This window comes from Talpa europaea, assembly GCF_964194135.1.
Source record: "Talpa europaea genome assembly, chromosome: 4".
NCBI classification, from domain to species: domain Eukaryota; kingdom Metazoa; phylum Chordata; class Mammalia; order Eulipotyphla; family Talpidae; genus Talpa; species Talpa europaea.
The window spans coordinates 105,604,152-105,616,926 of record NC_140070.1 but is presented as its reverse complement, the minus strand read 5'-3'; the positions used below and the strand labels follow the sequence as shown (position 1 = coordinate 105,616,926).

Sequence of the window (12,775 nt, the reverse complement as noted above, 5' to 3'; positions counted from 1 at the left end):
TCCTCATACTCTATTACCTGTTTTCTATCCCTGTATGTGCCACCAAATGTGGGGAAGAATTGGTGGGTTATAGGCCGGGGGTGCAGGAGTAAAAGAATTCACCAGAGACAGCATGGAAAATAGGAAAGGTGGATTTACTGAAATATACTGCTAAAAGAAGCAGCATGTGAGACAGGAGAGGTCTGCTGTGCCAGGAGTTAGGGTTTCAACACAAGAATTTTGTGGGGTCACATTCAAACCATAGTAAGTCATATGTGCATTTTACTAAGGACGGGTCACGTGTTTTAGAAGTTTAAGATGATGTCAGAGGCTGTCTTGTGTTTATTCAAATAATCCCTTTAAATCTTGAGAAAATAGGGGCCTCCCCGGTGGCGCAGTGGTTGAGCGCTGGGTTGCGAAGCTGCCCGCAGCCTCTGCAGCGCCGGTTTGATCCCCGGCAGCCTGGAGAGGGTCCCACATGGCGCGCAGACCTCTCCTGCCGCCCGCTGCTCCCCTCAGCAGTGTGCTTCAGTCCTTCTGCCTGCTCTGCTCCCCGCTCTGGCTCTGGTGAATTCTCTCACCCTCCCACTCTTCTGACTGTACCCAATTCTTGTATAAATAAATAAAAAAATCTTTAAAAAAAAAAAAATCTTGAGAAAATAACCCTAATTTGAGGGGAAATTCACTAAGTAGAACTGCACTGTCAATAAACATGAAAAATGTTCTTAACTCCTCTAACAGTGAAATGGAAGTTTAGAAACCTTGGAATATTGAAAATTAATATGTATTTTTAAATCACATGTGAACATAATTTTAGAAGTCAGACACATACTAACAGACCAGTCACAAAAACAATAGTCCTTTGCTTTCCCATCTCTTTTCTCAGATAAGTACTTTCAACTTCTTTGGCTTCCTTCTCATCAGTTCTTTTTGTTTACTGATTTCATTCCATTCCTGATTCCATTCTCTCCCAGTTTGATGTGGCTGATATGGTTGCCATGTTGCTTAAGACAATACCTTCTAGAAACTTGAACTGGATCAAATTATCTCAGTGGTTCTATTATATAACACACTAACTTGTAGAATTCCAAACAATTCCAAACCCTAACATTGACCTACTTTTGATATAGAAACTTTAAAGATTTTTAAAAGAACTTTTGTACTACTTAAATTGGAATCTAAGTTAATTTATTTCCTAAAGTAGTTAATCTAGAACCAAATCAAAACATCAAATTCTTTTCCAAAGTATATCAGTATTTCATCATTTAGTTTCAAGTTCCTTATGTTTCTGCATCTCCAGTTGCAGCCTTTTCATTTTTAAACAGGATAAGTAATCTTTAGTCATGACCTATTTAATGGTACGGTCACAAAAATCTTTCTACCCTGACATTATTCTCAATGCCTATTGCACTGATTAAATCTTAAAAGCAGATCCACATTTTTACATAGCAATTAGTTAGCATCATAACTCATGTTTTGATTTGTTGCCAATGAGTGTTAAATAAGAATTCTCACTACTGTTTTTCTTTGGGCAATTTACCCTGCCTGAATGAATTCTGGAGAGAAATCTTCTGAAAGGATATTATATGTCTCCTTTTGGCATTATCTAGTATGCTTCTTTCCTATTAAATGCCTCTTCCTTAGCTGAAGGTTTTACAAGTGTTATGAAACCTATTCAATTTTCAGTTACCTTTACTAAGAAAGTCAACCTAGGTGTACCCAAGTACTTCTTGAAATGTTTTTGAATTGAACTTTTTAAAAGCAAAAACTCCAAACAGTAAGTGAAAATTTAATTTACATGAGGAAATGTTTAAAATATCTTACTATTTTTTTATTCACTACAGGTTTTTTGTTTTAAACAATGAAGCTGGGCAATTGGAGTACTTTGTAAATGAACAGTCTAGAAATCAGAAACCCAGAGGTACTTTGCAGCTTGCAGGAGCTGTAATATCACCCAGTGATGAGGACTCTCATACCTTCACTGTAAATGCTGCCAGTGGGGAACAGTATAAACTCAGAGGTATGACTGAGATATGAGAATTAATTGTGTGATTTTCTTGAGAAGTTGGTGTACTTCTCTACTTTCATTTGGGTTTAGGAAATAGATACTACTGTCATTGATGAAGACAGAATATACTTAATTTTGGTATTCCTTAAGAATTCATGAAATCTTCTAATAAACAACTTTTTTTAAGTGGTACAGTGAACAAGTCTGTTTGATTGGTCCTTCTAGAAGATTTGTGTAGATGAAACCATGATTACTGAGAAATCTAAAAACAGACTTCTTTAAATGCTATTGTTGTCTGCCATGGGTTTCTATATTATTCCTTTGCCTAGTTTTATCTCCATACCTTTTTTTTTTCTTTTTAAAGATTGATTGATTGATTTATGCATACAAGAGCTGGGGTACAGGCCAGAGAGGGGGGTGAGAGGATTCACCAGAGACAAAGTGGGGAACAGAACAGGCAGACTGAATGAAATACACCGCTGAGGGGAGCAGCGGGTGAGACAGGAGAGGTCTGCTACGCCATGTGGGTTGCTCCCTGGGGGCATCTAACTCGTGCTGCAGAGGCTGCGGATTGCGGTGCTTAACCCCTTGTGCCACCAGGGAGGCCCCTGCATGCCTTTTTTTTTGTGGTTTTTAGTGATTAAATAATTGGGATTAGTTAAAATGTTCATATTTGTTGAAATAAAGTATGACTTTTATTTAGATTAGTTTAATTTGTGAAGAAATTTGTGGTCTTTATGTAATTAATGCACAGAAAGTATATGGTAATACTAATTGAGCATGCTACTAGAGATGTGAAAGTATTGAATACACATCAAATGCTTAATGCATATTATTTATTTAAATAAGAGCATACTTTCATGAGAAATTTGACATGTCAAGTATCATATCCCTACCTAGCTACATGTAATTTATCCTTCTTATGAAATACCTACAGCTCCCTACTGTGTTACCAAATAAAGTTGTTGCTCTGGCCTCTTTCCTACCTCCCTCAGGGACATTTGCTCTAGGGAGAATAGAAGTAATCCCTGTTTTTCAGTTATTTGTTCTTATGATGCATACAATTAATTGTATTCAAAAATAAATATAAAAATTGAATAACTTTGAGATTCTTTTTATCAGCCACAGATGCTAAAGAGCGACAACACTGGGTTAGCAGACTTCAGATCTGTACGCAACATCACACTGAAGCTATTGGAAAGGTATGTGGATTCATATATGATACTAATGCACAAAAATGAGGAAAGAATTTTTTTTACATCCTTAATCCCATGCCATAAAAGTTAACCTATACAATCCAGTTGTTTTTTAGTATATTCACAAGATTGCACAGCCATTGTATATAATATATAATTCCACAACATTTTCACCATACCTCCCCCAAACTCATGTCCATTAGCAGACTCCCTGTTTTCCCCTTCCCAAGCTTCTAGCAAATACTAATCAATTTTCTATTTCAAGAAATTTGTCTATTCTGGACATGTCATATAAATGGAGTCATTTGGTGTGTTTTTTTTATGTCTAACTTCTCAGAATAATTTTTAAGGTTCATCCAGGTTGTTGCATATATCATTCTTTTTTCCTTTTTATGGCTGAATGCGATTCTATTGTGTATATGTATACTATATCTTGTTTTTCCATTCATTAGTTGATGGACTCTTTTGGGTTTTTTATTTTGTGAGTATTATGAGTACTACTACTATGAATATTTGTGTTTAAATTTTTGTATGAACACAAGATTTCAGGTCTTTAGGATATATAATTAGAAATGGAATTACCGGGCTATCTGGTAATTATCTTTAATATTTGAAGGAACTGCTAAACTATTTTCCAAAGCAGTGGAATGATTTCACATTCCCACTAGTAATGTATGAGGTTACAATATCTCTATATTCTTGCCAGTATTTGTTATTATACCATTTTTTAAAAATTAAAGCCATCTTATGTGTATGACATGGAATCACGTGTTTTTGTTTTCATTCCCTTAATGACTAATAATGTTGGCCATCTTTTCAAGTGCTTATTGGTCATTTGTATATTTTCTTTGGATAGTTTTGGAGTACTATGTTATTTTGGATAAAAAGGAAAGGTTCAGTAATTAAAATCTAAAATTAGAGATAACTCAAAATTAATACATGGGAACACAGTTAAAGAATTCCATAGCTAGGTGGTGGCCTTACCTTTTTTTTTTTTTCCCTTAGTATTTATTCGCAGAGGTAAATTTTGAAAAATTGTTGTGACTTAGACCTGCAACCTAGTCTTCAGGAAATCTGACAGAAACTTTACTCATATTACAAGATATTAGTCACTGGTAGTGATCAGAAAGTACTTATGTGTTCCTGATGCTTGCATGCTACATTAGAAAATGTGTTATGTTGAATATTGCTAAGTAGATTTTTTTTTTTGTTTTGCTTCAATCATGGTGTTTTAAAATCTGAAGTTACAAACTGTAAGACTGACCCTTGAAAGCAGACTGTAGTTCTAGACACTAGGGAGAAGAGGGAGAGAGGTGGAGAGTAGAGAACTGTGAGGAGGAGATGCAGTGCAGTGTGGTGGAGAACTGGGCACTTTGGTGGTGGAAAAACTTTGGTGACTGCACCTGAGGGGAAAAATCCTGTATTGTGAAAACATAAAGAAGGATGTTTTAAAAAAATAGAGTTTTCTTGTTCTATTATTTGTAAAATATGAAAAATACTCTTGACAGCACATACCTGGAATTAATTTTCTAAATAAATTGTCTTTTACTCTGGAATGTATGAATTGCTTCAGTTATAAATGTTAAATTTTATCATCTTCAGAATCATTCCTGTAGTCAATTCTGAGGTTAATTTAATTTTTAAAACCTCATGTATAAGCTTTGAGTATATATTAAGTTGAGGATTAGAGAATCTAAATTTTTAAAAAAGGAATAATTTTCTTTGCCTAATAGAATAATCCTCCGCTGAAGTCACGGAGCTTCTCACTTGCATCTAGTGGTAATTCTCCCATATCCCAGAGGAGACCAAGTCAAAATGCCATTTCTTTTTTTAATGTTGGACATTCCAAACTACAGTCAGTGAGCAAGAGAGCTCACTTGCCTCCAGACCATCTTGTGGAAGTCAGAGAAGTAAGTATGAATTAAAGTCAAGTTAAAATGCATAAAATAATGTTACTGGCTTAGTTTTGTTACAAAATAATGTTCAGTCCTATTTGTGCCTTGTGGTGCCCTCACTGCTTCCCATTTAGTATGCTGAGATAATTTTTAAATCATAAAGATTCCCTGATTATATATGGTGTCCTAAGTTTCCTCAGGTCTGTCAGCTATGTAGTCGATACATTATCATTTTTCAAAAAAGAAAACACAGGTCCTCCCTGGTGGCACAGTGGTTGAGCGCTGGGTTACGAAGCTGCCTGCAGCCTCTGCAGCGCCGGTTCAATCCCTGGCTGCTCCCCGGCTGCCTAGGGAGGGTCCCACAGGGTGTGCAAACCTCTCCTGCCGCCCGCTGCAGTATACTTCGTCAGTCTGCCTGTTCTGTTTCCCCCTCTGGCTCTGGTGAATTCTCTCACCCTCCCGCGCTTCTGACTATACCCAGTGCTTGTATAAAAAAATAAATAAATCTTAAAAAAAAAAAAGTTTCACTTATAAAAAAAAAGAAAACACAAATGTATAAATATATGTATATATAAATTTCAAGTATACACAGAATTAAATAGTTAAATCTTTGATGCCTTTTCTCACGTTTTTCCTCTTTTTCTTTAAAATTGAATACCAAATAATTCTAATTAATAAAGGATGCGTTTGTTAGGATCTGCGTGTTCCAGGTATTGTTTGCTATGTTAAACTTCCGAGGTATTACAGATAACTTTATAGTAGATTGTGAAATAATCACATCCAAATAATTCATGGGAGGAGACTGGGAAAAATGTCCTCTCTGTCAAGATATTCTGGGTTTTGTTTATAGATAAATTGAGGTTTGGAGAGATGAAGTAACATGCTTGAAATAAACAGACACTAGTTTTTGGTTCACTTTCTAGTCTACTAAACTGGAACACCAAATTCAGGAAAACAATTTTCTTAATAGATATATTACTGGGTTTTTTTTTTTTTTAAGTTTTTTTTTTTTATAGAAGCATGTTTTATTTATTTATTTGTTTGTTTGTTTGTTTTTGTTTATACATGCACTGGGTACAGTAAGAAGCACGGGAGGGTGAGAGAATTCACCAGAGCAAGAGCAGGGAGCAGAGCAGGCAGAAGGACCAAAGTACACTGCTGAGGGGAGCAGCGGGCGGCAGGAGAGGTCTGCGCGCCATGTGGGACCCTCCTCCGGTGGCCGGAGAGCAGCCGGGGATCGAACCCGCGCCGCAGAGACCTGCGCCGCAGAGGCCGCGGGCAGCTTCACAACCCAGCGCTCAACCGCTGCACCACCGGGGAGGCCCTATTACTGGGTTTTATTAAAGAACATAACTCAGGAACAGCCAGATGGAAGACATGCAAGTGGCAAGATAGGGAGTAAATTGTGCACCTCCCTTGCCCAGCTGTTTGGTTATACCCTCTTTGGCCATACCACCTCCCATTACCTCCACCCTAAGCTCTCTAAACCACCTCCTTGTTTTTGTTTATTTTTGATGGGGGACGGTTATGAAGACTTAATTACGTAGTCATGATTGACTAAATTGCTGACCATTGATTTAAACCACCAGCCCCTCGTCTCCCTAGAGTGGTTGTAAGAAGAGGCTGAGTGTTCCAGCCCTGTAACCACTTAGTTGGTTCCCTTGGCAACTAGTCCCTCTATAGACACCCCAAAAATCAACTCATTAACATAAACTTTAGTGTTGTTGAAAGGGGTTTGTTAGGAATAGCAAAACACACCCATTTTGCCTTTATGCTTTGAAGCTATTTCAGGAACAAAACCAAATAAAATAAAAGGTGCCCCTGTTCTAATTATTTAGGAAATTAGAAAGTTTTAGGAGCTGTGTGCCAGGAAGGGGTGGGAGGCAGGGACCAAAAAAATATTTTTTATTATGTCACACATTGTTTCATGCCAAAATGATGATCTGTAGAAAAAGCAGGTAGTTCAGTGTGCAATTCAGTTGCATAAGTGCTTTTCCTCAAGGCAGCCATTGTACTCAGGTACACAATGAAAAGTGCCCCTTTTTTTGGGGGGGGGTCTATGCAGCAGAAGTGTACTTACCATTTTCTACATAGACTGAACATATGTAATCAAGAATCAAGATATAGTAAAACTATGATTTTTACTGCTTTTTCAAGGACTTATTTTTAAATTGTCTAAGTGGGAAGCACTTTAATGTTGGCTTCCCTCTCCCCCCTACTGTATCATGTTTTTCTTTTTTTTCTTTTAATTTCTTTATTTATGCATACAAGAGCTGGGGTACAGGCCAGAGGTGCAGGGGGTGAGAGGATTCACCAGAGACAGAGTGGGGAACAGAATAGGCAGACTGACTGAAATATATTGCTGACTGACTGGAGTACACTGCTGAGGGGAGCAGCGGGCGAGACAGGAGTGGTCTGCTGCGTCATGTGGGTTGCTCCCTGGCGGGGGATTGAACTCAATTTGCAGAGGCTGCTGATAGCTTCATAGGTTGCATCTTAACACTTGCACCACCAGAGAGGCCCATGTTTTTCTTTTTTTAAATTATTTATGGTTTTTATATCATTGTTATTTCTCCTCTTAGGTATAATCCTCATAAAATTACTACCACCAAGAAACCTATGAACCGTCACCATGTATCTTGTGCTCTTCCCTCCCCTGTTTTAATCCCCCTCCCTCCCTCTTGTCTCCAATTTATAGTTTGTCTGCTAGTTTTGTCTTTCTTTCCCCTGACCCCTTGTATGGTTTCTCTGTGTTCCTCCTATAAGTGAAACCATCTGATGTTTTACTCTCTCTTTCAAGGACATTTTTTTAAAAGATTTATTTATTTATACAAGAACCGGGGTACAGGCCAGAGGCATGGGAAGGTGAGAGAATCTACCAGAGACAGAGTGGGGAGCAGAACAGGCAGACGGATCGAAAACACTGCTGAGGGGAGCAGCAGGTGAGACAGGAGAGGTCTGCTGCGCCATGTGGGTATCTCCCTGGCTGGCCAGGAATTGAACATGTGCTGCAGCGGCTGGGGACATTTTCATAGTGTTGCACTCAACCTGCTGCACTACTGGGGAGGCCCTCAAGGACATTCTTTTTTTTTTTTTTTTTTTTTTTAAGATTTATTTATTTATGCATACAAGAGCTGGGGTACAGGCCAGAGATGTGGGGGGTGAGAGGATTCACCAGAGACAGAGTGGGGAACAGAACAGGCAGACTGACTGAAATACACTGCTGAAGGGAGAAGCGGGCAAGGAGGAGAGGTCTGCCTCGCCGTGTGGGTTTCTCCCTGGCTGGCCGGGGATCTAACTTGTGCTTCAGAGGCTGTGCATTGCTTCATAGTGCGGTGCTTAGCCCCTTGTGCTACCAGGGGGAGGCCCCTTCAAGGACATTCTTAGGTACACTTTTTCCCTTATAAGTGAATGCTGGTGAAGAATACAGTGACTACTGGTATAGTTGGTGCCACTACCTTGATTCTCACTAAAATGCCAGCAGTGTTATCTACCAGTATTTTGCACTGTTAGTGCCAATGCTACCACCATGAAAAAGGCAAATAACTTCCTAAAATTATAATGAAAATAGTTTGGAAAGGAGTCCGTTAAAAAACAAAATTCAGGGCCTCCCTGGTGGTGCAGGAAGTTGAGCACAGCACTGTGAAGCTGTCCGCAGCCTCTGCAGCGCTGGTTCGATCCCCGCCGGCCTCAGAGCAACCCACATGGCGAGCAAACCTCTCCTGTCTTGCCCGCTGCTCTCCTCAGCAGTGTATTTCGTCAGTCTGCCTGTTCTGTTCCCACTCTGTCTCTGGTGAATCCTCTCACCCTCCTGCGCATCTGGCCTGTACCCCAGTTCTTGTATAAATAAAAAAATCTTTAAAAAAACAAAAACAAAATTCACAATTTAGAGACTGAATTTATTCAGTGATTCATGAATCTGCATCATTTAGTCTAGATACTGCCAGAAGTTAAACTAGCAAAAGAAAAGATTGTTTCAGGTGAAGCCACCTTACCTCAGGGAAAGTGATATTACCTAACTGATGCTGATTAGGACACTACAGATCAATTGGTTTAGGATAACAGTTTTGGGAGAGGTTGAAACTAGGAAACTACATTAGGTTTTAATGGGAGACCCAACATAAAAGTCTCCATTTTGAGTCTTTTTTTTTTTTTTCCTATCTTTCACAATCCCTATAATGATCTGCAAAACACACATTGAGAATTGTTGTCCTAGAGTGATTCCGCTCCAAGAGGTTGTAATGCAAGGATATAATCCAAAGTGAGTTTAAAATGAACATTTTTAACAAAGTCCAAGGGTGAGTCCAACAATGCATTTAATAGCAGTAGGCAAAACCAACTTATTATTGAGAATACTATCATGTGCTTGAATATAAATTTATAGTTAAAGCTTTACCTGACTGAAATGATCTGTTTTAGTATGCTAAAAACAAAATTAATTTCTTCAGGGGAAATTTGAAGGTTGTATTAGCTTTTTTAAATATTAGGCAGTGTCCTGTCTAGCAAAGAGAAAGGAGCTCCAATTGTACAAAATGGAAGACTTCTAAATAGGAGGGGGCAAGATAAGGAAGAGAGTGGATTGTTTCATGGATAGTCACTTCAGGGATTAGAGAGGTCTTTTATTTTTATTTATTTATTTTTTAAAGCAATAGACATTTATTGTTCACCATTCTTTTTTTTTTTTTTTGGACAATCTAATTAAACTTTATAGAATGCAGTTCAATTATGTAACAAAGTAGGTTGACTTTCAGACAGATGAGTTTGGGATATGCATCAGCTAGTTAATCACTTGTCTGCCACATCATGTAAACTAGGATTAAACCTTTCATCACACAAAATCCTGGGAACATTCTAGCTCCATGTTAGGGTCTTTTATGGACAGAGTTCAGCTCATTCTCTTGCCAATTATTATTATTATTTTTTAAAATAAATTTTATTTTTATATTCCCCATACAATTGCAACCCCCTTATTGTGACCCTAGTCCCTCTCCTCCCCGCTCCCAACTCCCCATAGTGTCTCTGGTTCATAGTTTTTTGTTGATTTTGATTTTCACTTGCTTATAGTTATTCATTTTCCTGGTCCCTTATTTAAGTTTTCTAGATTCCTGCTATGAGTGAGACCATCCGGTATTTTTCTTTTTCTTTCTGGCTTATTTCGCTGAGCATGATCCCTTCCAGCGCCATCCATATTGCTGCAAATTGCATGTGTTTATCTTTTTTGAACGCTGAGTAATATTCCATGGTATATATGTACCACATCTTCTTGATCCAGTCATCTATTTTTGGGCATTTGGGTTGTTTCCAAAGCTTAGCTATTGTAAACAGTGCTGCTGTAAACATAGGGGTGCAGGTACTCTTTGGAATTGATGTTTCTGTGTCCTTTGGGTAAATCCCTAGGAGTGGAATTGCTGGATCATATGGAAGCTCTATGTTTAGTAGGTCCAGAAATCTCCACACAGCTTGGAGAGGTCTTTAGGCAGCTTACCTTGCTAATGTTGACCTGAGAAAGTCAGACTGACTGGTTAAAATTACATTCCTGGGAGGAGTTCCGTTTGCAGTTAGATATTAAGTCTTGGCTTGATGATGTGACCTTTAGCCCAAGTGACTCCACTTTGGGCCTATTGTCCCTTTTTTAAACGAGTATTTACTATTTATTATTAATACTGTCAAGTCACTACATTATTCAGTGCATGCTTCATGCTGGTACTGTGCAGTTACCCCCACACCCTTTTTTCTGAGAGGGATACATTCCAAGACCTCAAGTGGATGCCTCAAACACTAGATAGTACCAAACCCAATATGTTTTTTTCCTGTACATACATATCTATGACAAAGTTTAATTTTTAATTTAGGCACAGTAAGTGCTGATAATAACTAATAATAAAAAATAAGTTCTAATGATAAAAATTAACAAACCATAAAACCATAATAAAAATTATGTGAATGTGGTTTTTCTCTCTCAAAAATATCTTACTGTGTCCACCAAAAAATTCAGGAGGCAATTGGAAAAAAAAGCTCATTTATTTGAAATAAAAAAAATTGCAATTCAGAGTACACAGATACAGTTAGAAAACTTAAAATGTGCCCCCAGAAGGGCATATTTTATGGGAGGAAAAGAAAAGGGTGAGGTAAGTGGTTAAAGAGATGATTAAAAAGCTTGAACTGTTTTTGGCTGTTCGTAATTGGTTACTGATTTTCTAGAAGGGGTAAAAAGGAAACCAACCCAATGATTCTATCTTCTCCTTAGAGCCCACTATCATCAGTCATCCTGATGAATTTTCAATTGTAAACTTGTTGGTTTCTTGAAATAATTGCTCTTTGCCCAGTTCAAAGGAGACAGGTAATGCAGTTTCTCTGTAATAGTTTCAGAAATGGCTTCACAAATGTCAATTTTTCATACATGTAGTATTTTCAGACCACAGTTGCTCTCAAGTAACTGAAACTATGCAAGAGAAACTACAAATATGGGGACACTGCTATATTGTATTCTGGGAGTATATTCAGTCTATTAAGAGATAAACAGTTAAAATGCAAGTGATAAAATCATGATTCAGGGCCTCCCTGGTGGTGCAGGGGGTTAAGACGCAACCTACGAAGCTATTCGCAGCCACTGCAGCATGAGTTCGATCCCCAGCTGGCCAGGGAGCTACCCACATGGTGCAGCAGACCACTCCTGACTCACCTGCTGCTTCCCTCAGCAGTGTATTTCAGCTGGTCCGCCTGTTCTGTTCCCCACTCTGTCTTTGGTGAATCCTCTCACCCTTTGCACCTCTGGCCTGTGCTCCAGTTCTTGTATGCATTCATAAATAAATCTTTTAAAAAAATCATGATTCAAGTTCAGCTTTAAGACAAACTAGATGCTACCTGAGTGATGTACTATTATTATTTTCACCGTATCTAGCTATAAACACAGATTAAGAAAGTTTCAGCTTTCCTGGCATTTTATCTTTCTTGAGGAACTGGTTTTATAGTATGAGGAATAATCACTGAAATTACAGATCAATTTTCTACTTCTTTGTAAATGTGTTATCAACCTATTTGTTTGCTTTGGAAAGCTTTCACCAAAATTTAATATATGTTGATGAATGTGTAAATTTTGGATTATGAATGATGTTCACTCTATATATTAATATTTAACTTTAGTAGATAATGCCAAACTCTTTTCAAAGTAGTTGTATTCATAATTTTAGTTTGGGGGAGGTAGTCCAGAAATTTACATAAAAAATCGTTAACACATACACAAAACACACATCTACACACATGTGTAAATGTTTATCTAGTGGTCTAGATATTAGTGGTCTAGGGGTTAAGTCTCAGCACTATCACTGCTACACCTGGAGTTGAGTTGGGTCCCCAACCAGAGAGCTGACCCACATGTTGCAGCAGACCTCTCCTGTCTTGCCTGCTGCTCCCCTATCAGTGTATTTCAGTAAATTCCCCTGTTCTGTGCTCTACTCTGTCTCTGGTGAATCCTCTAACCGCCCCCCCCCCCCACTTCTGGCTTATACCCCAGTTCTTCTACACAAAAATAAAATTTTTTTTAAAAAGTATATATAAATAACTTGATACCCACATTTTTTGTTTAAAATATTTTTTCTGATAAGGGTGAATGTTTGAGCCATTATCTGCCATTTGTTTTCAAGGGCTAGTTTATGTACTACTAGTTTACATACTACATAACTTGATCTGCTTGCTAG

The 12,775-nt window shown here is 38.1% G+C and overlaps 1 protein-coding gene across 1 annotated transcript in view; it reads left to right on the top strand.

The window, feature by feature from the left end:
- The window catches only part of OSBPL11 (oxysterol binding protein like 11), a gene marked incomplete at its 3' end in the record, with an annotated part of 73,599 nt that overhangs the window by 22,873 nt on the left and 37,951 nt on the right, over nucleotides 1–12,775 (top strand). Inside the window, exons 3-5 of the mRNA XM_084231715.1 lie at nucleotides 1,824–1,999; nucleotides 3,110–3,189; nucleotides 4,917–5,093. Of these exons, the coding sequence (XP_084087841.1) occupies nucleotides 1,824–1,999; nucleotides 3,110–3,189; nucleotides 4,917–5,093 (433 nt within the window). The remainder of the gene's footprint in view (nucleotides 1–1,823; nucleotides 2,000–3,109; nucleotides 3,190–4,916; nucleotides 5,094–12,775) is intronic.